Source organism: Mastigoproctus giganteus, chromosome 8 (assembly GCF_048544385.1).
Source record: "Mastigoproctus giganteus isolate SK-2022 chromosome 8, ASM4854438v1, whole genome shotgun sequence".
NCBI lineage: Eukaryota > Metazoa > Arthropoda > Arachnida > Uropygi > Thelyphonidae > Mastigoproctus > Mastigoproctus giganteus.
In genome coordinates, this window is record NC_143582.1 from 230,108,522 (window position 1) to 230,136,259 (window position 27,738).

The 27,738-nt window shown below is 36.8% G+C and overlaps 1 protein-coding gene across 2 annotated transcripts in view; it reads right to left on the bottom strand.

Moving 5' to 3' along the window:
- The window catches only part of LOC150082407 (putative ATP-dependent RNA helicase DDX17), a 151,212-nt gene that overhangs the window by 101,008 nt on the left and 22,466 nt on the right, over window positions 1–27,738 (bottom strand). For both annotated transcript variants that reach the window (XM_090379269.1, XM_090379270.1), the window contains exons 2-4: window positions 23,474–23,656; window positions 12,088–12,184; window positions 900–1,033 (exon numbers count right to left, since the gene is read on the bottom strand). In XM_090379269.1, coding sequence (XP_090235395.1) covers window positions 900–1,033; window positions 12,088–12,184; window positions 23,474–23,626 — 384 coding nt within the window. In that variant the 5' untranslated portion in view covers window positions 23,627–23,656. The remainder of the gene's footprint in view (window positions 1–899; window positions 1,034–12,087; window positions 12,185–23,473; window positions 23,657–27,738) is intronic.

A 27,738-nucleotide genomic window follows, 5' to 3' on the forward strand; every position in this document is an offset into this window, starting at 1 on the left:
ACTCCCAATAAAACTAGATCATCTTCAACCACAGCCATATGAACTTGACTGTTCTTATCTGGAACCCAAATCAGGGTGGTGCATAACCTGACAGGTCATGAGATACTTGAGTCCCCGATGAGCTCCCAGTTACATGTTCCCTGGGCAAGCACTCATTTCTTTGGTGACTCAAATTCTTCTTGTAACACACCAAGTTCTAATTTGAGATCTGTAAATTCCTTACATCAGGTGCAAAGAAAAGAATCTTTGGTTCAGCTAGGTTTGTTTACTAGACCAAACTTAAAATAAATGCCACAGGCTACTCAAATTAAGAACTCATGACACACCGGGACTGCCTGCAGGCATTTCTGCCTGGATCATGATATCCTTGGGCTTTGTACTGTAAGTGGATCTTGCAGCAATCATTTCTTCTACTAGTTTATTCCTAAACAATTTGTCACTAGATAAGTTAAACTTTATTACTAGTTCAATCATTTTCCCTCAATTTACATCTCAGTGGTTCTTTTGCTACTGTTCTAAGGATTGTCTGCAAATCATTTTATATCACCAGTATACTATGTTCATCTATGTCATCTGCACAGTGGAAATTTGCTTTATTTTTTATTCTAATTCCTTTATTTGCTTAATCCATCCATTATCACTAGAGAGGATTTAATGAGCTTTGCTTGGTATCACTGCCTAGACAGGAATAATTTTCTCTTGTTCCTTTGTCCTCAAGATTTCTCATTATGTGTGCATGCTTGCACATTTCTATTCCTCTCTCTCAAAATTGCAGAGAGAGTTTTTAATGCAGAAGCATTTTCTTTATTTAATCAAACTATTAGAGAAGCATCATACAACTGAACTTAAAATTCGACAAATCAAAGTTAAAATATATAAACAAATTGCTTAAAACTTACTGATAGGGTCTTTCCTGAACCTGTTTGTGCAATTCCAACCAAGTCTCTTCCGCTGAGAGCAACAGGCCAGCCCTGAGCTTGAATGGGAGTAGGTTTCTGATAGTTTTGACGAGATATAGATTCCATAACATAATCTAGGAGGGAGAGAAAAATTCCATAACACTACTTAAAGTAATGTTTAATACTTTAAAAGATTATTACAGCACTGTACAATCCTACCAAAATCTTTTTATTTTTTATGCCCTTGCTCAAAATGAAAACAAACAAAGCACTATACAAAATACAGATTTTTCCTCCATATCTAATAACTGCATACCTTTCCCCCCCCCTCTCTCTCTCTCTTATAAAGCAAATTTATTTTATTTAAAGAATCAAGCAAGCAGTATTAACAATTTTTTTTTTTTTTTCATTTGAAACCAGGCACATGGTCAAAAGTAAGTGATTTTTTTAAAATCACTGACTTGACTTCTGAATTTCATTGAAAAGGAAATCATCTTATATTAAGACAAAGGCACAAGATTTATCAGTACAATATATAATTTTGATCATTAAGCACATCTAGGATTTCTGTTTGGACTCTGTTAGAAGCCATCAAATGATAAGTTTTATATAAAAAACAATGCCCTACTGCCTAACCTCACTGTCAACAGAATTTCAGTTTAACAGAGATATCAAATGTTTGTTTTTTAAACATGGCTGATTATCTCCTCACATATAGCAACTGGTACAAGGAATTATTAAAATTCCAAGTATAACTTTAGATAATTTGTTATCTGTCTAGAGCGTCAGTTATCTAGAATAACTGATGTCAGACCTCTTCCTGATAGCCAAATTTTCCAGATAATTTTTCCAGTAAGATTAAATGAATTTAATCTAAGGTAAGATTAAATTTATTTAATCTTACCTTACGATTAAATAAAATAAGATTAATTAAATAAAAAATTATAAACCAATCTAGGAAAACAGCAACATCCATTCAGGGATTTTTATACAAAACAAGAAAATTGAGATTTTTAAATGCTCTTTTTAAATGGTTTTTCCGACTTGCCGATAATGAGCACGGACTAGGAAAACAGAAACATCCATTCAGGGATTTTTATACAAAACAAGAAAATTGAAAGATTTTGAAATGCCCTTGGTTTTTTTCGACTTGCCAATAATGAGCACGGACAAGCTCGTTATCGGCAAGTCGTTATCTGTGCAGCCCAGTAGCATTTGCACACATAGCAACTGTAACTTGCTCTTTTCTCATCTTAAAACTTGGTGCAGGCATTTCTCTTTTAGTTGCTAGAGTTTTTCTCAGTAATGCTTTTCATAAGCCAGTCTCATCAACATCAAATGTTTTCTTTCTTGTAATTTGCTTAACTGAAGCGAACTTTCTTTTCAGACACTGCTGACGATTCGTCTGCAAGTTTCTTGCTTTGAATATCTAGTTCATGTATACCGTGTCTCGGTTTAAAGTTTTTCAGCCAAACTTAAAATCTTCATTACCTCTTAATTTTCAATTAAAATCCAATGCTTTTTCACTGGCTCAGCTAAACCTCGCTCTGAAATCAAACATTAATAAACAGTGCACTCAACTAAAGCGGCATTTTCAGGTTTTGACAGTCTTTCTCCTGCTAGATCCTTTGCTATCCATAATCGACACAAATTCTGTTATAGCACTGGAATTTCTTGATGTCATAAATTGTTGAAGTGTCCACATTAAACTCTTTGGAAAGATTTCCTAAATTTTTACTTTTCTAATTCTATTATTAATTTCCATTTTTCGTTGCAATGTTAAAAGTAAGAGTTTTCTTTCTTTTCACATTTTACTGTTAAAAATTGAGAAAAATAACAAATTGCACAGTTTCAGGCTGATATTATTCTTACCGAATCTTGAGCTAAACTGATCTGAAATTCACTCATGGTTTCTGAGAAAACCCAGTAGTTTCAGTGATATTTTTCTAAAGCACATTTCTGAAGGTGGTGTTATTGTTGTTATTTGGTTTTTAGGAGCATTAGCAACTAAGGCCATATTGCTCCAGGGATATGCAGTGGTCATTCCCTGACCTTTCCGCATCCTCCGTATTTGGTCACAGGCTCGAACCCCGGTCTAATCAGGAAGTGTGTGCTACGCACTGCTGCTCCTGCCCACCTGGCTATGGAGGCACCTTTCTGAAGGTGACAGAATTCTAGAGGTAAACCATAAAACAATTTGCAGTTTTCAGTTTATTGGGCTTTTTGTTTGTACAATCTGTTATAAACAGGTAGTGAACTCAATCTTTTGCTTATAATCAAAATTCAATTTGCAAATGTGACTGTTATAACTGGAGCTTACTGTACTACCATTAATTAAAAAAAAAAAACAGCCTTTCAAATTATTCCAGATAACTGACATTCTGGATAACCAATGTTCTGCTGTATTTCAAATTTTCTTCTACACAATCATGTTCCCCAATCAAGGATCAGCGTAGCTATCTTTTCTGCTTTCCTAATAGCTTTTGGTAGTTCTCATTGAACTGATTAGTATTTTATATAAAGTGGGCTTTTTCTGCAGCAAAAAACATTTATATTTTTGCATACACATGCTTTATGGTTATAAGAAATTGTATAGTGGCTTAGCTAAAAGGAGGTGAAATTAACTAATTAGGATAGAAATAGACATTCATGCCCTATTACACATTACTCACTATTTTCCCAGAGTGTGGAAAATTTTAATTTTAGTAAAGTGAACAGTATAGGACTGAAGGATATACAGTTAGTGCTTGGGTTATCCAGGAGCACATTTTCCAGGGCTGTTACTAGCAGTCCGTGCTAGTAACAGCCCTGGGCATGGCATCCAGAAGTAGTTATATGTATATAAATATGAAATCTTAACAATGTCTTCTTTAACTTGTAGGTAACTGGCCAATATATATGAAATGGTATCTTGTCAGGATGCCACCCCATTTCACCATAATATATGTTGAAATAGTCCATATATATATATATATATATATATATATATATATATATACAGCCTATAACATTTCAATATTCACCAGTATATATAACCTTGTAGTGTAGCCAATAAATTTAATTTTAATCTAAATGAATTTTTATGGGTTTTTATATGTGCAGGTAACTGATTTTACTTTTGTATAAGTAAAATCTATTATTCATTTAACAGAAGGGAAAAAATAGTTGATCTGAGTTGCCTAGACAATGTAAGAAACTCACCTCGACAATGTAAGAAAATGAACTGGATGTGGGCAGATATGAAGTTTTCTGTAAGGAAAGACCATGGTCCTATCAATGATTAATCAAACATTTTACTGTAAAGATATGGAAGTGATAGTCTCACTCTATAAGGCAATTGTAAGACTACATTCAAATATATAGAGAGAACTCAACTGGGGAAAAAAAAAAAAAATACATTGAGCTTCTTGAAAGGGTCCAAAGACAGGAAACTTGCTGATGAGATTGGCAAAAGGGCAACCATATGAGGAAAGACTCAGAATATGTGGGCTACAGAGCTTGGCAACCAGGTACCTCAGAGGTGACTTGATTAAGGTTTATAAAGCTCTGAAAGGAGTTCATACAATCAAGGCAGAATTTTCACTGAATAGAGAATTCCAGAACTTCAGGGAATAAATTCAAATTGCAGGGGAACAGGTTCAGACTAGGTTGTAAGAAGTTTCTTATAGCTGGCAAGTTATTGACTGCTATAACAGGATGCCTTCAGAGGTAGTTGACAATGACAGTTTGAATAAATTCAAAGGTCAACTAGATAGTTTTGAGGCATATACCTATGTGAGAAGGGAAGCAAATAATTTGTATTTTCTTATCTACTCCTCCCCCCCCCCCATCCCGTTTTTCCATTGCAGCAAAAGCATTTGGCATACTTGCACTATATGACTTACTACATGCTCACCAAGATAAAGAATGGCACAACTCACCACATGGTTGCCATTACTCACAACATAAGGTCAGCTGCTGGAAGTACGAAGACATGTGAAACACTGAGCAGGTTCTGTAGTGATAGTTCCTTGGCAACACCCTCTTAACTTCCTTTCAAAATCACAAACCCATTGTCTCTGGTAGAAATATGTGAATGAATTTTTTACTGTTATTATCTTCCACACATGAACTATACACAATGATTTTCATTTCAAGCTCAGCATGCAGTTGGTAAGGATGATATTACAGCTAGACCTGAATAGGGATAGTTTAATTAAAGACAATGCACAGGCAACATGAGATAGGAATTGTACAACAGTTTGTTCATGGGTATGTAAAAACTAAGGCCTTTGCAACATACAATAATAGCATTAGCAGCAGCAAATGACGTAAGAAAAGCAAGCTTAAACAGCATTGGCCAAAAAAAAAAAAAAGAACCTCCCAGTACCATCAAGTTTTTTCTTGAATTTATTCAGACTAACTTGCACAACAGATCGCAGTTTGTTCCAACAATCAACGACCAGCCGGCTAAAGCAGGTGGTTGATTGCAGAAGTCTCCTGACTGACTGTTTGATTGATTTTTGATGGCGCATTGGCAGCTAAGGCCGGAGTCTGCTGACAAGGCTAGTGGGAGCCAGACGTGTTAAAAGCCACTAAGTGGATTTTTTTTACTTGAAATTGTTTTTCTATAACTTTTGATTTAAATTTAGTAGTATACTAATTTTTTGCGATTTTGATTAATTTGGTGGATTTATTCTTTACTCGGCCTTGTAAATGCATCTTTAGCAGTATGATCATTGTAATGCTGCAATTTTTTCGTATCAATACAGCAGATATTGGAAGTTTCTACGTAACTTGTAGCAGTATCAGCAGAGGATTAAATTATAGCTACTATAATTTAGTAGTGCAATAATTTATAATAATTATAATTTAACTTGTCATATATGACAAGTTATGACAGTAATACTCAGAGCTTTTAGAATCTGTGATTTGGCACAGATATAATATCACAAATAGCTAGCAAAGAGTTTGAACCACGTAGGTGGCAATATATACAGGGTGGGTCTCGATAAATAGTACAAAAGAAAAAGCAATAGTCAGAACTGACACATGGCTACACTTTATTTATGGCTGTCAAGATTTACACAAATTGCGATTACCGATACACCAAAAACCATGTCTGTCTTGAATATAACATCTAGCAAATGATCCCCATCGGCATTGATACATTTCTGCAAGTGCTCCTGTAAGATCCTCACGATATCCTGAATCATTTCCTGGGAATGGCCTCAATCTCTTCTCGGAATGCAGTCTTCAAATCCCCAAAACTGTGTACCTGCCAGTAGAAAACTGTCTTTGAGATATCCCCAAGGGGAAAAAAAAAGTCTGGAGACCTAGCCAGCCACGGGACATCCCCAAATTGTAAGATCAGTCAATGTGGAAAGAACTGCTTCAGTTTAGCCATCGTGGTACAGGCTGTAGCCCCATCTTGCTGGAACGATGTCATGTGGAGAATATCTTTCCTCTGTACTTCTGGAACAAAAAAGTTCTCAATCATGTTCCCATACCACTCTGTGTTGACAGTCACTGTGTTCTTCATAGACTTAAAAAAAAAAAAATACGGCCCCACAAAGACGGTGGAAACTCCGGTAACACACTACACGACGACCTTTGGGCTACTGTAAGAATTTTTCTTGAAGGTGTGGGTTGCTGTCTGCCCAGTAATGGATGTTTTGCTTATTCACAAACCCATTCAAGATGAAAGTTCGCTTCATCAGACATAACCAGAGAAGTGAAAATAAACTCTTCCTGCTCCAATATCTCAAGGAATTTCGTGCAGAAGTCTCGCCTGCTCACTTTATCTGCTGGCCGTAGCTCTTGAACAACTTGCAAATTTGTACAGTTGGAACTTACGTACAGTGGTGCAAGAGTTTTTGTTTGCTACCGCAACAGAACATTAACAAGATGTTCTCAGGGCAGAAACGTTTCAAATGAGTGGGCAACTAATACCAGGGAAGCGAGCCTAAATAACTTTAAGGGGTGTGTCAGGGTGGTTAACTATACAAGAACACCAAGTCTTAACTGTTTGTACAGTAATGTCAGAAGTGTTGTCAATAAAATGAATGAATTCAAATTGCTCGTTAGGACAAGTAATGCTTACAAAAAGGACTTACAGAAAAGTGGAGCCACCCGGAGATAGGGGATGACGAGTTTTAGTATGGTATATATGTATAATGTATTTAGGAAGGAAGGGGAAGATAAAATCTCCTTTATCTAAACCTTGGTTTTCCAACAATAAATGTGCTAAGGCTGTTCAAGAGAAGAATGTTGCATATCGTAATTGGCTTGTTTCTAATTCTTCAGTTTCATTTTCTGCCTACACCAAAGCTCGCAACAATTGTAAAGCAGTTATTAATCAGTCCAAACTGGAGTATGAACAGGCTAAGAGTAGAAAACTTGCTTCTTGCCCTAATGGTAGCCGAGCATTCGGGTCTCTTGCCAAAGCTATTGGCCGCAACTTTTGCCCATCTCTGCTCCCACCTCTGTCCAAACCAGATGGTTCTGTTGTTACTTCAGCCAAGGATAAAGCTGACCTGCTATCATCCCATTTTTCTTCCAGCTCATGTATTAATGATCTTGGTAAAACACCTCCCAAAATTCCAAACACGCTCCATTCAATGCCTCCTGTGGTCTTCCTTCAAAAGGATATCAGGATTTTGATGAATCTCGATGCTAAGAAAGCTCATGGGGTAGAATTTTTCTCAATGTGATCTGTGCTTGTTAACAGGAGAGACTACTTCTACGGGGATAGGATATACTTAAATAAAAAGGGTGCAAGAATATTTGCTGATGCTATCGAGGAAGTGTTAGGTGGGTCAGAAAACTGCTAGCTTCGGGGGGGATACACGGACTAATAGATTAACTGCAGCCATTGGCAGAGGTGAAAGTGATTTTTGCACTGCTTTGACTGGAATGAACAGCAGCCAAGAAAACAAGGTACTTCGGATTTCAAGCACTGCTGGGAGTCACTGCGGAACAATAAATACATAGGCTCTGTTGGGATAACAGAGAATAAGACAGGCACATGTAAACTTGCGTGTACACCAAGGAGTTTAGTAAATTAATTTGATGAATTTGAGGTGCTGTCCAAACATCAAAGGCAGATATTGATGGGATATCAGATGTCACAGATAGGATGGGAGGAGTGGTTATGCTGTTAGTTAAGAAACAAAAAATCTATGGAAGTGCATCCAGTTGACATGGGTGGACAGTGCAATGTTGAATCAGTTCAGTGTGACATAAGCAATGGGAAAGCATAATTGAGTAGGAGTTTGTTATAAGCCTAATATACTCATTATACAGGTACCTAATGAGACAAGGTACCTGTAAGGTGATCTGACTGCAGTGTATAAGGCCTTGAATGGTTTCAGCAAGCTGAATAGATTCTTCCTCTTGCTTAGATTGATCTCCTGAGAGGACAAATTCAAATTGAGGAAAGACAGATGTAGAAAAGATATGCAGAAATTTGCCTTTAGCCAGCAGGTGGTTGCTTGCTGGAAGAAACTTCCATGTGTAGTTGAAGATGACAACTTAAATTAAGGCAGAACTAAACAAAAACTTGGAGTGAATGGATTGGTGAAGTGGTAAGGTTTTTTTTTTTTTTTTTTTGGCTGATGCTGTATAAGCTTGATTTCTTGCTTCACATGCTTCTGCTAATGGTTTTTTTTTTAAATTTTTTTTTTTATGTGAACCCCAAACACGAGGTATTAGAACCTATAGTACATAGTACCGTGCTTCGGTTGGAGGTTGAGAAGACGAAAGAAGATATTTGTTGACATTGGACTTGAACTTCTGTAGATTGTAATTTTCAGGAAATACGTATGAAGGTAGGTTGTTCCAGAAAAACAGCAGTTGAATGAATAAATGAGGAAGATGAAAAGTTGATTCTGTGGGTTTGAAGTTGGACAGTAAATGGATGTTGGCTGGTAGCGGTACGTGTTTGGACTGTTTTGAAAGAGAGAGAGAGCGGGAATTATAGAAGCCAATTCAGAAGAACAGTACCAATGGAAGTATCTGTAGAAGAGGCATGCAGCAGAAACAGTACATCTATGAGAAAGCGAGTGCAGAGACTATTAGAGATGAATCATTAATTAACCTAACTGCCCTCTTCTGAATGGAATCAAGAAGCCTGAGAGAGAGGTTTTCGGGGCACCACCCCAGATGTGGGAACAATATTCCATGGCAGGGCAGATTTGCGATTTATACAGAGTGAGCAGCTGTTTGGAAGAAAAGTAACACAGAGAGCGAAAAAGAAAACCAAGTTTTTTAGATGCCGAGGAAGCAATATTTGTAATGTGCTTGTGGCAAGAGAGATTAGAAGTCAGGGTAATCCCCAAAAGAGATATATCATTTTGCCTAGAAATCGGAGTGTCACTAAAGCATAGTGAGCAGAAGATCCTTTTTGCGAGATATAAGACAAGACTGAGTTTTAGAAGGGTTGAAATCAACTAAGTTGTCTTTGCCCCACTGGAGAATTACTTGAAGATCGGCATTTAAGGAATTGGTAGCAGATTTTCGAGAAGTTGAAGCTGATAGGGCAGGACAAGGTTTCTCCAAATGGAAAGTGGAATGCAATGTGCTATCATCGGCAAAACTATGGATAGGATTTCCAGTCAATTGAAGGTCATTAATATACAAGAGGAAAAGAGTGGGGAAAAGAACTGAACCTTGGGGGGACACTGGCATTAGTGGAAAAGTTGGAAGACAGAGAGCCATCTACCATCACACTCAGTGAGCGATCAGAGAGAAAACTGGATAACCAATTACTAAAAACAGTTGGCAAACCATAAGATGGAAGCTTGTTTAGAAGACCTTTATGCCAAACACGATCAAAAGCCTTTGAGATGTCAAGAGGAACTACTTGTGTTTCACTGAACCTTTCCATTGAATTAGTCCATAAATGGGTAACATAAGCCAGAATATCAACAGTGGATCGACACTGACGGAATCCATACTGGCGATCGTTGATTAGGCGGAAGGTTTCTTGGTAGTTTAAGAGTTGGCGGTTAATTGATTTCTCTATTACTTCAGAAATGAGTAGAAGTAATTGCAATGGGACGATAACTGGATGGGAGGGATTTGTCTCCCTTTTTAGGAACTGGCTGGATATGAGCAAATTTCCAAGCAGAAGGCAAAACACCTTTGGAATAAGAAAGTGAAAAAGGCGGCAAAGAATAGGAGTGAGTTCAGGAGCACAGGTTTTGTGCTCCTGAACTTACTCCTGTGGATGTGTGCCTTTTGTGCTAAAGGCAAACACCCACACATCAGTCTGCAATCGTCCTTCCTCAATTTGAATGTGGCCCCCATATGTATGTTCTGAGCATTGAGCTTGCTGAAACAACATTCAAAGCCTTAAACACCTCAATCAGATCAACTCGCAGGTGCCTAGTCTCCAGATGCTGCAATTTACAGAACTGAAGCCTTTCTTGGTATGTACACCCCCCCCTTTTCCAATCACCATTGTCATTGCCCTGTTCTGTACTCATTCCAGCAGCCATACATCTTTCCAAAAATGAGGCCTACATATTTGTATGCAGTAATCAAGACATGGCTTGACCACTGTCTTATACAATGAGATAATCATATCCCTAGGGAAGCATCGTATTGGACACATGAGTAGTATGGCCTATATTATCTAACAGGACTTTGAAAACAAAGCAAACAATCTCATTCTTATAAGTTTTACTTTTTAGAAGTCTATCAACTATTTTGAAAGAAAGTTTGGAACAATTATAGATTAATTTTGAATAATGTGGTTCCTTATCTAGAGTTGTGCTTTCAAATTAAACAAAGCTTCCATATAATTTTAAATTTTAGTAAGAACCTAAAAATTAATAAATTTCAGTACAGTAAGACCCTTGTATCCATGGGGGATACATTCCAAGACCTACCGTGGATGGCTGAAACAAACACCTGCTGACCCAATATATAATGTGATTTTCTTGTACATACGTACAATAAAGTTTAATTGATAAATTAAATACACAGTAAGACATTACCAACATTAAATACGGTAATATAAAGTACAGCAGACTCGATTTATTTACATGGGTTGGATTAACCAGGACACTTCAAGACCAAATGTTTAGTTTTTAGTGGGTCGCATTGATTGTTGTGTTCCATCGCACCACAAGAGGACAAATTTTGTTTTTTTATAGTATATATATATATATATATATATATATATATATATTTTTTTTTTTTTGGTTTAGAAATCGCAAAAATGATGGGCAAACGCAAGAGTTGTGCTTTCAAATTAAACAAAAACTTCAAATTATTCAAAGTTTGAAAACAGTGCATCCGTTAAATCTCTAAAGAACCATTATAATGTTGACAATCAAAACATACGCAATATTGTAAAAAATAAAGGGAAGCATCGTATTGGACACGCGAGTAGTATGTGTTAAGTTTTTTCATTTTTTTTCCCCTGTGGTTAACCGCAACTAACTGAATCAGCAGATATGGGGCACAACTGTATATAAAAGAGCAGCCAATTTATCCATAAATTCCAATATATTATGGGGTGAGAAAACATGGTTATATTGCTACTGAACTGAACTTAAGTAAGAAATGCTCCTATGATTCTAACCACCCCTATATAAAAAAAAAATAAATAAATAAAGAGAAGAAAAACCAAAGAAACTCACCCTCAAAGGAGTGAATGCATGGCTCTTCCCCCACAAAGAACCACCCCTTCTCAAAGAAGGAGCCCTACTTAAATACAAAAAAAAAAAAAAAAAAAATACCACAAGCAGAAGCAGAGCCTATAAGCACTCTTCAGAGGACAGCAAAAGTCAAGTGCTAGTATCCTTTCAAGAGAGAGTGCTTATTGACCTTTTTTATTTGTGGTATTTTGTGTTATTTAATTAGGGCTAATTCTTAGGAAGTGTGGAGGTGTTTCTTTGTGTGAAGAACTGTAAATCCACTCCTTCGGGGGTGTGCATGTTTTGCTTTTCTTATTCTTATTTATATGTTTTGTTCAGATAAAGGGAGGGTTAAGATTCACAGAAGAATAGCAACTTGCCACAGAGATAACTGTATTAACAGAATTAATTAATGTGCTATATTTATTTTGTTTCAAGTATTTCTTAAGTTTAATTCAATAGTTAGTCATTCTTCTTCACATAACCATTCAGGTATATGCATCAAAACATTTGCCCAGAAGTTTAACAAAATTAAACAGTAAATAAAATTCGGGCACATTTACCTGGAAAATTTCCTTCAAAAAATTCTGTTATTGGATTAGGAATATCCCTTCCTTTCACTGTGATATCACTGTTTCTTCTGTACTCTTCCACTTCATACTAGAAAGGAACAGGTAACATGAAACTAGTAGCATACTGAATGAGTATTAAGTTAAAGAATTACAGCAAATCAGGTATGAGGTGATAATTAACAAAAAACTCAATAAATGCAGGAACTAGACCAGCAGCCCTCAGCCCATACTCATAGTCCTTTCAATGTGTCAGTACGCAACTTAAAACTAAGACATTGCAAATATCTCAATCCCACAAACAATCAATCTGATTTTGTCAACTAGCAGATTCATTACTTGGGAGGACTGTGGCATCAACAACAGTCAGAAGGAAATTTGAGTGTGCAACTGTACATAACTGAAAAATATTATTCTACACATGCCACCCAGTTTGGGAGAGAACTACAATTACTTTATTAAAAAATGCAGTGGATGCTAAATGCATAGAATTTACAATGATAGAATGTTACTTTGGTATTTCTATGAATAGGGAAAGGTACTGCTGTTTTGAAAGCAAATAACACTGCTAGGCATTACAATCAAAAGCACAAAAACTGTGTAAGAAAATAAAAGTGGCAGCTTTAATGAATTGTTTAAGTCACAGCAGAACATTTTCAAATAATCAAATTAGGAGTTTCTCTGCATTTCAGGTAAGGCTACTTGTCTATTATCCCCCCACCATTAATTACACCACCTTTGACACTATTAAATTTATATAAGAACTACAAAAGGAAAATAAACATAAATAAATATACTTGTAACTTACAATGGGAAGTACCCAGGAAAGTTGTCATGCCCACCAGTTGACTAAAGAACGAAAACCTTTTCCCAATGGAGAATTCTTAAAAAAATGCTTGCAAATTAAAATGAAAAAACAACATGACAAGATCTTATTAATGCCTTAATCAACTCAGAAACAAAGCAACTGACTGAACAAACAAAGCAAACAGAGCAATTCACTTAATCAACTCAGAAGCAAAGGAATTTTAAAGCTTTTGTTTACAGTGGATTTTTTTGTTTGCCCTGGATGGATATAGAACAGAAGAAAACGAAGATGACAGAATGGAAGATTCGAGAAGTACAACAGTTGATTCCTGGGGTTTGCCAGTTGTGGTAAACTGGCAAACCCCAGGTGAGCAGTGCAGACAGGCTGCCAGATAATAAATCTGGCAGCCTGTCTGCACTGCTCAGAAAACTTCATATCTGACTGCATGATTACACAGTTACCAAGCTTTGTATCCCACACATTCAAAGCTTTCTCTTATATCGATGTCACTTTGCAGATTTCACCATGCATGTTACCCTTCTTTGGATCCTTTCAAGAAGCTGTCTTTCTTTACAAGAGGTCCTAAAATCTAACTTATATAGCGGGCTTATGACATTAACAACTCTACAAGCAATTGTTCAATAAATCAATAGAACACCATGGGCCTTCCTTGTTGCTTAACTACAATGCTCAGAGAACTAACTATCTGACTGTACCTTAACTTCCAAATTCCATTCTTCCTCTATTGCAGGGATCACCAATTACCGAACCATGAAAAATTTTTTTTTGCAGACCACAAGGTAAATGAACCTAAATCATTAATTTAAATATATATAATTTAAAATTAATTAGCAGAATGTAAATAAGTAAAATAAACTAAAGGAAAAGATTATAAAATAAAGAGGAGACAACGAAAATAAGTGGCTTCTTAGCATACCCAACGTATTGCCCAAAAGTTAAAATTAGAAGAGGCATATGATGCAAAAAAGCAAACAGACAGCATCAGCAAAAAAAAAAAAATAAAAAACCATTCCTGTTTCACCCACCCATCTGCTCCAAAAATTCACACAGTTCTTCCTCAAATTTATCTAAGCTATCAACTTCCATAATGACTGATGGAAGTTTGTTCCAGCAATCAACCACTGCAGGCTAAATGCAAATTTCCACACATCAACTCTTTCCTCAATTTGAATTTATGCCTCCTCAGGTGCAGAATCTGAACAAGAAGAATCCCATCAGCATTGAGTTTGCTCAAACCATTCAAAGCCTTAAACACCTCAATCAGATCAACTCACAGGTGCTTAGTCTAAGGATGCTGCAATTTGCAGAACTGAAGCCTTTCTAGGTAAGTACATACCTTTTTCAAATCACCATTCTCGTTGCCTTGCTCTGTACTTGTTCCAGCAGCTCTACATCCATCCTAAAATGAGGGCTCTAGACCTGTATGCAGTACTCAAGGTGTGGCCTGATCACTGCTTATAAGGGGATAATCACCTTATTCCTGCTATCAAAATTCCTGTATATCACTGACAAGATCCCATGAGCTGCTCTGGCAGCCTGTCTGCACTGCTCAGAAAACTTCACATCTGACTGCATGATTACCCCCAGGTCTTTATCATTCTCCACTACCCTATGCATAATTAGTACATTACTCTGGGGTCACTGCTGTCCATAAGCAGTAGTTGCCACCTCTCAGCCCATTTGCCCAACTTTCCTAGATCCTGTTGCAGCTGATACTGTCATTAGCAACCCTGCTAGCCTTTTGTATCATCTGTAATCTCTGATATTAAGCCTGTTATACCTTCATCAAAATCATTGATAAATATAGAAAACAACAATGGTTCCAACACCGAACCCTGGGATCTCCTCTAATAACATTAGTCCACAAAGAGCAGTGTCCATTGATTACCACTCTGCCTTCTCCCACTCAACCATCCCTCTATCCATAGCAGAAACTTGCCCTTAACGCCATACTACCCTTAAAATCTGCCCTTAACATGGACAGATATGAAGTTTTCTGAACAGTGTATGTAAACAGGCAGCCAGGAAAACCCATGGTGTCCTATCAATTGTTATCCTGTAGACATAGGGAGGTCATAATTCCAATGTATAAGGCAATTGTAAGACCACATTTGGAATACCGAGTTCAGGTATGGAGACCTCACATGAAAAAAAAAAAAGGAAAAAAAAACCCCACTGATCTTGAATGGAACCAAAGACATGCAAGTCGAATGGTAGGACGACAGTATGAGGAAAGACTTCCTCAATATGTTGGCTACGGAACTTGGCAACTAGACACCTCTAAGGTGACCTGATTGAGCTTGAGTTTTACAATGCTCTGAGAGGGATTAGTAAAATGAATGAAGGTGGATTTCTCACTGTCTAAACAATGAACTTGAAAAAGACTTTAACAAGGACTGACATTGTTTCAGACTTGAATAAGAACTGTTATTTAGAAACTAGACTAATCTATTGGATTTCAATATATCACTATATTATCACTTATTTCTCTGTCTTTTCTTATAAGAAAAACTTGTTACTACTGCTGTGTTTGGCTGACAAGTAGCATGAAAGCTTCAACCTTTACTTCCTGCATCTTGTCTCACAAACATCGTATTAGAAGTTAAATCTTTGTCTGGAGTGACTCAACTACTGTGTTCGAAATTGTAAATAGTGTATATAGTTTGACTCTAGTGCTTCAGCTGTGCCATGCTGTTGGACACTTATTGGAAGTGAATAACCTCCTTTGCTGACTGTTGTGTTTACTGTGCATGATTTTAACTACATATCTTAATTACTCCATATGTTTATGGAATTCTGCCTGACAAACACTGGGTGATCCAACATGTCCAAAATATAGCTCTAACAACTCAAATGTCTGCAGTGTTTTTTTTTTTTTTTTTTTTTTGTATATAGGGTAAATATATTGGAAACTGTGCTCCTTTGTTTCAAGATGAAGACCACTGACTGGAATGCTTGTTAATTGTTATGCTACTGGAACACTATATGGTAATTTATCACGTTGCAGTTTACCTAACATTGCTAATCCTAATTTAGGACAGGATTATACCATATATAGCTACAACAAAGGCTGAAAATTACCTCCAATTTCACTTTTTTTTTTATCAATTTCTCTCTTTTATTATGGTGGGTCCCTTCTCTGACGCCCCCCCTGCTGCACTTCTTTTCCCTCCCCACACATCCCCAACTTTCCTTTTCTCATAACTTTGTCTATTCTGGAACTTTGTTCCGGTATAGTCTAGTATGAAGATAGTAGGTCCTGGCCACCTGCATGTGGGGTGGGATGTGGTGACCAGGTGTTGCTGGTCATCCCACCTGCCAAGAGCCAGATACTAGCCGACAACATAACACAATCATAACGTTTATACACCCAACACAGTACATACAAATGGCTGATTTTGGCATAAGCTCAACACAAGAAGTACAATTGCTCCAATAGGAAAACCCTGGGGTCTGCCACAACAACACATGAATATCCCTGAATATATATTGCTGTTCTAAACAATTCCAAAATTAGAGGTCATAAATTTGAAATTTTAGATTAGATTTTAGGAAGTTCTTTTAGCCAGCAAGTCATTGATCACTGGAACAAGTTGCCTTGCAGGTAGTTGAGGCTGGCAGTTTGAATATTTAAAGGTCAACTGGATAGTTAACTGTATGATGTGGGAAGCATATAATTTATGTTTTCTTATCTAATTGGGTTTTTTTTTTTTTGTTGTTGCCAGTGCAGCAAAAGCCCATGGCTTCCTTGCACTATATGGCAAATACTATTACTATAGATAAAATGTAATTAAAAATGACTGAACTTAAAGTAATTTTAGACAGTTTTTTGGGAAAATATACACAACACGAAAAGTATCCTGAAATAAGGAAACTCAATTATGTACAATGTTCGGATCAACATATTAGTATTAGTAACGGCCGCATGGTGCAAGAAAGCCTATGGCTTATGCTGCACCAGCCAAAAAAAAAAAAAAAAAATTAAAAAAAATAAATCCGAACAAAACAATGATAAAAACAAAAAAATAAAAATAAATAACTAAATAATAATAATTAATAAAATAAAAAATAAATAAAAAGGAAATTAAACCTATCATCCTATGTGCTTCCCTTACCCGAAAGTACTATCCAGATGACCTTTGAATTTCCCCAAACTGTCGGCCTCTACCACCCATGAAGGCAACTTATTCCAGTAATTTATAACTCGCTGGCTAAAATAGAACTTCCTGCAATCCAATCTAAACATTTCCCCCCGTAACTTGAATTTATGTCCCCTAGTTCTAGCATCATTTATAATCTTGAAAATTTTGTCCTCATTCATTTTACTGATGCCTCTCAGAGCCTTAAACACCTCAATCAAATCTCCTCTAAGGTGTCTAGTTTCCAAACTCTGCAACCCACATATTCGAAGTCTTTCTTCATAAGGACGCCCTTTTGCCGATCTCACCAGGCGAGTTACCCTTCTTTGCACCCTTTCAAGAAGCTCTATGTCTTTCTTCAGGTGCGGTCTCCATACTTGAACACAGTATTCCAAGTGTGGTCTAACATAAGCCTTATATAGTGGGATTATCACGTCCCTATCTCTACTTGCAAAAGTTCGATAGATCATTGATAGGACACCATGGGCCTTCCTTGCAACCTGTTTACAATGCTCAGAGAATTTCATGTCTGACCGTATCGTAACACCCAAGTCCCTTTCCTCCAGTACTGGCTTTAGTTGAACTCCACCAAGTGAATAAGTTTTTTTGGGATTACTGTTTCCCAGGTGTAATACCTTACACTTTGTTGGATTAAAGCACAGCTGCCATTTTTCTGACCATTCCTGAAGTCTATCTAGGTCTCTCTGAAGAAGCTCAGCTTGACAGTGATCATTAACTACTCTCCCAATTTTAACATCATCTGCAAATTTAGACATCACGCCCTCTATCCCTTCATCAATGTCGTTTATGAAAATTAAAAACAACAGTGGTCCTAATACTGATCCTTGGGGAACCCCACTTCTTACATCAACCCAATCTGAGGAATAGCCATTTATCACAACCCTCTGCCTCCTGCCCTGAAGCCATCCTTCTATCCATCTAAGGATTTTCCCAGTGATTCCAACCTGTTCCAGCTTATAAAGCAACCGCTCATGTGGGACTGAGTCAAAAGCTTTGCTGAAATCTAAATAAACAATGTCGAAATTATTCCCTAAATCCAGCTCGTGAGTGACCCTTTCGAAATAGCGAACCAGATTTGTTAAACATGATTTTCCCTTTACGAAACCATGCTGAGTATCCTTGAGAATTTCAATTCGATCCAAATGATCCTGAATTCCACCCTTGATCATTGCCTCCATGATTTTCCCTACTACTGAAGTCAGACTGACAGGTCGATAATTTCCAACTTCACTTTTAGAGCCACCCTTATGTATGGGAGATACATTTGCACTTTTCCAATCCAAGGGAATCTCCCCAGAGTCTAATGATGCTCGCATAATTAGCCTCAATGGTTCAATGCACTCGCTTGCCGCCTCTCTTAAGATTATAGGGTATATTCCATCAACTCCAGGAGCCTTACTGGTCTGTAGGCTCGAAGGTTTTTTCATTAAATAATCTTGCGAAATTTCAATATCATTAATTACATATTTTTTAACTTCGCTCCCACAATTTCCCTTTGCCACAAAAGGCTTTTCATTTGTAAATATCGATGCAAAATAACTGTTGAGTTCATCTGCAACAGCAGCTGGTGTATTTATTACTATCCCCTTTCCCTTACATAAAGGTCCGATCTGGTTTGTCCTGCTCTTCTTGGCATTTATATATGTGAAGAATATATATGTGAACTAACATTTTCAAAAACGAACCATATTAAGAACAAGTTTCAATCTTGGCTAACAATCTGCAAAATTTACTTTGAATATGAAATAAAAGATTTGTTCCAGATTTTACAGTTTTGGGAAAAAAAATGTAATTTCTCTCATTAATATGTACACGTACATGAAATTTAACATAGTATCTGTAGCAGTTACATAAATATTACCTATTATTTATTAGATGATTTATTCATTATTTTAATTTCAAGCTCATGGCAACATAAGATATATTTTTTTCTAACGTGGACCCCAATGACAACCATTTGGTGACCCCTGCTCTGTTTTTTTTTTAAATTAAATCACACCAAGTGTATAAGTTATTTTGAGGTTGCTATTCCTCAAATGTAAGACTTTGCATTTTCCTGCATTAAAACATAGCTACCTTAATCCCTGAAGCATATCTACCAGATATGCTTCATAGATTAAGAGTAGTGTTTCAGCTGTGAAAGGAGCACAGTTTCCAATATATTTACCCTATATACAAAAAAAAAAAAAAAAAACACTGCAGACATTTGAGTTGGCAGAGAGAGTGCATAGCACACATTCCTTGAGTGCACCGGGGTTCAAGCCCGTGACTACTAAATACGATAAATATTTGTATTGACGATTTATTGTAAACTCTACTGACGTGGTTGTCGTGCCGGAGTATAAACAGAAAATTTATTTATTTATATATTTCGGACATGTTGGATTACCCAGTGCTTGTCAGGCAGAATTCCATAAACATATGGAGTAATTAAGATATTATGTAGTTAAAATCATGCACAGTAAACACAACAGTCAGCAAAGGAGGTTATTCACTTCCACCAGAGTAGCTAATGATCACTTGGTAGTGATCATTAGCTACTCTGGTGATCTTGACATCACATCCTCTATCTCTTCATAGGTGTCATTTAAGAAAATCAAAAACAATAGTGATGCTAATGTCGATTCTTGGGGATCCCCACTTATTAAGTTAGCCCTATGTGAAGAGAGCCATCCTGAGATGCAAAGGATTCTCCGTGCGATTCAGTCTTCGAGCCTATACGGCAAGCTTTAATGTGCGACTTTCAAAACAGATAACCAAACTTATGACAATTTTCCACTTAACAAAATCATGCACTCTCCTTGAGCATGATTTCAATATCACTAATTTCAGGTGTCCCAGTTCCACATCCCTATGGATGCACTTTCTTCTATAAATATCGATGCCCTGTAATATCAGATATGTTAGTTAACACTTTCCTTTTCCTACACCCACTACACCTAGGTCCAATCTGATGTTTTTCTCTTATTCACATATATGAATAACTCCTTGTCCCTATCCCTCTTAGCCAGCAATTTCTCCGTCTGCCTTTGCCATTCCTAAATTTTTCTGAGGTGACATTACAGATAAATTTGTAGCTGCTGTAGGCTTCAGTACATTCTATTACTCTTAACTTTCCCTTCCTTTTCTGCACTGTTAACCTGGAGAGCTCAGTCATCCATCTCAGAATTCTCCTCATGTTGTATTTTATTAATACAAAATATATACACATTCATACATGTGTATGAATGTGTATAATGTATGTACACATTCAAAGGCTTCAAAGGGTATACTATAACTCATAAAACTTTATTTCTCCAGTTCAAAGAGGTCATGGTATTGCCTTAACCCAGTGGTTTTCAACTTTTTTTAATAACGGCACCCCTAAGTAATTTATTTTGCGGCACCCCTACTCAATTTTCTGCCTGTTATATCCGATTCTCTCTCTGTATGTATATATAAAATATTAAAAAATATGTTATATGATATTTACTATAATAATATAATTATAAAAAGTACATTTCATAATACAAATTATATATATACAGTATATAATTTTATTCTTTATATAGAGGTACTAAGTAAACAATTATAAATCACCACAAAATTAAAAAGATACTGTACACCTTTTTATAATGAAATAAATATATAAATTAAAAAATAATAATAAGCTTAAGTACCTTAAACCCAAATTACATGGCACCCCTGGAATGTCATTGCGGCACCCTGGTTGAAAACCACTGCCTTAACCTGTCAATCTCTATTCCTGAAATTAAAACTCATCCCTTCAGCTTTAACTGCCACCACTCATCATCCAATTTAATGTGTGATAATTCCCTGCTTTCCTGTACTGTCAACCCCTATGATGTCATCTGGCTTAGCGGCAATGATCAGATCAAGAATATTCTTTCCCTAACATTCTGATAGAAATAATAATCCTTCAGTTGATTTAAAAATTGTTTCCCATTGCAAGTTTCCCCTCCCACTCCTATCAATTAGGCACAAATTAAAACCACAAGACATTCTCACTAGCTCATCCAAAAAAATGGAAGTGTTCTTCCCAGAAAACTTTGCCAGCTGGGTGGCATTATGAAATAGCCAGGTGGGGAAGTGTAATACTTCGCAATATTATAAAATTTCCTATGTGACTTAAGCGATCCAGAGCAAAATTAATTGCATAATTTAACATCATACTCCCGTCACATTGATCTCGATCACATAGTATGTTCGAATTAATATTGATCGAAATCAGTGAGTAGTACCATGAGAATTGCTTAAATTTTAGCCAGGCAGAACAGTCTCACCATAAAAGAAATCAGTTATGCAAATTGCAGCATAGAAACCAGGCACCTGCAAGGAGTTCTGATTGCTATGTTTAAGGCTTTAAATGAACTAAGTAAACTAAATGCTTATGGCATCCTTACTCTTTCTCCTACTCTTACTCCTATAAGGGGTAATTCCTATGATTGTAGGACAGATAAACAGAAATTTGTATTCAGCCAGAGAATAATCAATTGTTGAAACAAATCTCAATTTGAAGAAGAGAATGCAGCAGAGCCATGGAAGCAATAACTAAAGTAAATTTAGTAAGTTTTAATATGACAAGTGACTTTCAGGGTGACATACATGCAGAAATGCAAACATAACAAAAATGTTAGGAATGGAATAAATTATACTAAATAGGCTGTGTGTGATCAGATGACTGGGAGAGTGAGTACATGAACGTGAGTGTTCAGCCATTCATAGGCCAGATCAGGCAATTGTTGGAGTACAGTGTGCATATGGGTTTGCTGCCAGCATTTGCCGTGTTTCAAAACTACTGACTCTAAAATTGGGTGTAGTCTTGTACCTCTACTGCGATTTAAAACTTTGTGACAGCTGGATATTGGTTATATTTTTTTTTTTTTTAGGAGCATTAGCAACTAAGGCCATATTGCTCCGGGGATATGTGGTGGTCATTCCCTGACCTTTCCGCATCCTCCGCTTTTGGTGGTCACAGGCTCGAACCCCAGTCTAATCAAAAAGCGTGTGCTACGCACTGCTGCTCCTGCCCACCTGGCTACGGAGGCACCGACAGCTGATATATTCAGAGATTCTAATCATAGGTGGTGATAGCAGTGTCGAGATTGGTCGATCACCTCACTATCACACCTGAGGTTGAGGTCATGAGTTGACCAAAAATGCTCTGCAATTGCAATGTTCAGACTCACTCAGGCAGATGAACCTGTCGTGTTCGGCGAGGCGGTACCAAAGACATCTGGAGCTTTCCCCTGCATAACAGCTGCCACAATCATGGCAAGTAATCTGGTATACAATGCTGCCGCATAAGAGAGGGGTGATGGGCATTTTTTAATCCCAAGACCAGAGATCGTAAACTCCTACTGGGAAGTTGTATACATTTCATGCGGTACTCATGCAGGACCTTAGAAATCTGGTCTGAGACACCTGGGTAATATGGAATATAAACAGTAGGAACACTGTCACTGCCACGAGGGCCTCGTACAAGTTGTAAGCTCTTGTGCTTGTAGTAGATCACCTGTCTAACACACGGGCTGGGTATCCACAACTGGTGAGGTCAGCTTTTACCCTAGAAACCTCGGTGCGGCTGGCTTCCTCTGAGCTGGAATGGCTCCAAGCTTGAGAGAGTAGAGCACATGCAGTGCTGTTTAGATGACAAGGAGCATGGGCTGACTTGTATTTTGTGAATTGCCCGCAGAACATTGGTTTCCAGTATGCTGAGGTTTCCAGATGAGCCCACTTGTCTCACCAAAACATTGAGGAAAGGAAGTGTCCCGTTCACTTCCAATTCCAAAGTGATCAAAAACACGACAAACTAGCAAATCCCGTATGCATACCAACAACAATCACCTGATCTGGCCTAGGGAATGAATGAACACTAGTGTTCGTGTACATGCTCTCCCAGTCATCTGATCATGCACAGCCTATTTAGTATAATTTATTCCATTCATAATTTTTTTTTATGTTATGTCTGCATCTCTGTATCTTTCTTGATGAGAGGAAGGGGTTCATCACCCGGAAAGCTACTTGTCATATTAAAACATTAAGTTTACTTTAGTTTCTGCTTCCACTGGCTCGGCTGTATTCTCTTCTAAACCATGGAAACCAGTGCCACGGGCCCATTCTCTCTCAATCTGAAGTTGTGGAGGTGGATAGTTTGAATAAATTTAAGGAAGAATTGGGCAAATTAGAAGGGATGAAGATGTGAGTCTGATTTTTTTTTTTTTTTGCTCATACTCTACAAGCTTGCTTCATTGTCACTACAGCTACTAGCCTGCAGAGTGCGGGAAAGTGCATTTATAGAAATTTGGTATCATAAACAAAAATATCTATGTAATTCAACAAAAATAGTAATAGAAAAACATCTATTTTAATTGATTTTAAGAACACTTACTTCAGATCTTCCAACAACAGCTGGGTGCTCCTTATAGAAATCTTTCTGGAATGGTTGAAGAGAGATTGCATTCCAATTTGGCATGGGCATATTTTTTGGTCTGTTATTTCTCCTTGCTCCACCAAATCTGGCCATATTTCCTGCTCCTCTCATTTTTCTTAGGATGGGAATGGAATGAGTTTTCTGGAAAACAGCCAAAATCTTTTTCATAAGACTAAGTAAACAGATACTCTACTTATGCATACATATATTCACCCTTGTTTAGTGGATCCATCCTAATTTTACACTAGAAAAAAATATTTTTCCTTATTTTGAAGAGAAAAAGATTACATAAAAATGACTGTTCATGAAATCAATATACGAGTCGTTAAAAAGAATTATTAAAAGCCTCTCATTGAAAATGAGCTATTAGATTGTTTGTCAAGGAAAGGTCCACACTATTGGTGAAAATTTGATAATGCCATCACTATTGACCTACACAAAGTATTCAAAGTATTTTATTATATTTTGGCGGGCTCCAAATATAATAAAATATAATATTTTATTATATTTCCCCTATCTGCCGCTAAAAAGTAACAGTATGCATAGTGTACAATTTAAAGCAACTATATACAATGATTAACAATACACAAGACTATACAGTAATACCCCGACTTACGCGGTTCTTGATTTTTTCGTTTAGCAACGCTGCCGCCCACCATCTTCAAGGTCGTTTTTCATGTGCTATCGATATACAGTGCGACGGCGGAGAGTGAGAGCGAAAGATGAACAAAATTCAACTTTGCTGCTGCATGAGCTGCACACATATACAAGAATTTGCATTCCAACTGTCATATTTATATGCATGCGTTCGAATTCGTGCTCAACTTTTGTCAGAAATTACATCATTTTCACGAATAAAAAAAAAAAACTTTCCAGGCTTTAAGGTTTCCAAAGACTGATTGACAATGATGGTCGGCGGGAATGCAGCTGGTGACTGCAAGTTAAAACCTCTCTTAATTTATCGCTCAAGAAAACCCAAGAGTTTTAAAAATATATATCTAAAATTAGCTTACCAGTGATTTGGAAGTCAAATCATAAAGCTTGGGTGACAGCTTCCGTTTTTGAGGACTGGTTTGGTCGCCACTTCATACCCGAAGTGGAACGTTATTGCAAGTCTAAACAGATTCCATTTAAATTGATCCTTCTTATTAACAATGCACCCGGTCACCCTCCTGCCACCCTAATTAATTTCGACCGACTTGTGAAAGTTGTGTTTTTGCCTCCAAACACAAACAGCTTGCTTCAACCGATGTACCAGGGAGTCATCAAAACATTCAAGGCCTACTACACGAGGCATTCGTTTGCTCGTCTGAATGAAGCTATGAGACAAAATAGTGAGATATCTGTTAAAGACTTTTGGAAACAATTCAATGTTTTAGATGCCGTAAGAATCATTGAAGAATCTTGGGATGAAATTCACAAAAAAACATCGAATGGTGTCTGGAAGAAACTTTGTCCATTTTTTTTTCAAAAACGAGATGAAAACAACGCCAGAAACTGATCATGTCGCTCATATGATAGAAGTTGTTAATCTTGCCAGGCAATTAGATTTGGAAGTCAATGGTGATGATGTCAACAAGCTGTTGGATTCACATAGTGAATTCACATAGTTGGTTATACAATTGCAGTTGGATTCACATAGTGAATCCAACTGCAATTGTATAACCAACTGTATAAATATCTGCAATTTTATTAAATATTTTTCTTTTAAACAATGAATGAGCTCAGAGATGCGTGAGCAAAACGTCACTGAATTATCCGACACTTGAGACCCAGTTCCACCAGAAAAGCACATGACAATTGCAAGCTTGACAGAAGGTCTCAGCTCAATTGAAAAGGGCTTAAAAATTTTAGAAAACAGACTCCAACGAAAAACGCATTATAGCTACAAAGCAAGGAATAAAAAATTATTAGCTTGCTACGAAGAAATTCTGCGTGAAAAAAAAAAGGCGCTGTGACGTCAGACGAATTTGTTAGATTTTATGAAGCCATCGACATTGAAATAACTTTTTTACGTAACTCATTTATTTTTTTAATACATAATTTGTATTAAAATGTATAAATAACTGCAATTTTATTAAATATTTTTCTTTTGAACTAGTGTTTTTGTTAGTCCTTGGTCTCAATTAAACAAAATTTATATGTATGTATATGCAAAGTTGTACCCCGACTTACGCAAATTCGACTTAAACGATTTTCGTCGGACCCACCTATCGCGTAACTTCGGGGTATTACTGTATACGATGATACAAAATAAACACTTGGCTTCGGAGTCCAGCAGACTGATCAATACATCAGGTAAGAGAATCCAAGAAAAAAGTCTACATACAAAGTGATCAGTCCCCAGCAATCAGCTAAGCATTACAATGTAAAGATTTATACTTCATCAAATACATTTGTGAGAAGTTGAAATGTCCAGTCTTAAATCACTATACAGAGGACAATGTAAGACAATTTCTTGAGCACCACAACTGCAGAGGAGAATGTTACTTAATAATAGTGAGAACAATTTTAAGTTAAGATGCCATTACCAGTATATAGAAATGTAATGTGTAGGCCAGGATTGAACCAGTCCATTTTCTTATCATAATCAACAACCTCGGGGAAAAAACCTGAAGGTCTCCCTTCAAAATACTTGGTCTGCTTCTACCCAAGGTAGAAGCAGACCAAGTATTTTGAAGGGAGGAATTTGAAGGAAATACTTGTTTTGAATTTGAAGGAAATACTTGATCTGCTTCTACCCAAGGTAGAAGCAGACCAAGTATTTTGCCACACTCCACAACATTCATTTAATGTCTACGTTTTCTCATAAGTCAGTATTATAAGTAATACCATTTACAACCGCAGGAACATTTTTTTCTTCTACAATATAAAATATAGTGCCAATTGACGACTGAAGACCTGGAGAGCAACTGTATAAACAGTTCGACAAGTTCTTACAGTGAGAAGAAAAAATCTTCAAGCTCAAGTAAGATATTTTTGTATTAGGGAATTAACAATTCTATGGCCCCAGCCGCATAACACACAATTGGTATAAATATACAAGAGTGGTATAATTTAATAGATTTCTTTACACCAAAAGTAGAACTCTTGGTAATTTTAAAGGTTATAGCTTTATTTTAAGAAGTACATAGCTTGCAAAATTAAAATTAAGATAGTCATCCAAATAAATTCCTAAATATGTATGCTGCCTAGTACTCCTAATCATTTCTCTGTTTAGATTAATAACAGGTGGTCTATTCACATAAAAAGCCCTTTAGCAACATTTGTTTTTTTTTACTTAAGATTTGAAGTTTGTGTTTGACACCATATATTCAAGTCATCTAGAACTTCACTTGCTATGCTCAAACTCTCAGTGGGAATTACTAAAAATCAGAATAACAAGGTCATCTGCATAAGCAAGCTGAAGGACGTTGTCACAAACAACTGAAAGCCACTCATCAAGGATCATGTTCCATTGCACGGGGGAAAGTACAGAGCCCTGAGGGCAGCCCCTAGTTACAGATTTTGTGACAGAACAAAAACCTGAAGTGACTGTTACGAGAATCAAAATAATTCAAAAGGAGGCAGTAATCCTTCCCTATCTCTTCCATCATGCAGTATGATTGATGACTTAAGATTATGATGAACGTCGTGGCGAGATCCAACATTCCTTACATTTATAGGATACAGCTCTAAAACAGTGTTCGTAGGCCAGCCGCTAGTTAGTACACTGGACCGAACCTATTGATAACTCTCTAGGAGGCTTCTGGATCAGCTAGTATATAATCTTGCTACCTCTACTCTGCCATATAGTGACTGGAGGGAGTCCAAGTAGTGGGTATGCAGGGAGCATTGTCGAGGCCACGTTATGTCAAGGATCTGGGTATATTCTTACCACGTGTACGCCATATCCAAAAATTTCATTACTTCATACAGCAGCATGTCCCACCCACTTTATAGCCTTAGTTGCTAATGCACCAATAAAAACCAACCAACCAACCCACTTTTTCTTACTATTGAATACACCATGAATTTTAATTTATTTATTATTCAATTTATTACGTATGCTTCACCCCTGAACACCCTTCAGCTAGGAGGGTGCCTATATACATTTGTACATTATAACTTAGACAGCAAACATAGAAGTTGTACATAAATTATGCATATTATTATTATTTCTATTATTATAGAAACAGTTTCTATATAATATTATAAACATTAGTTTCTATATTCCAACAAAA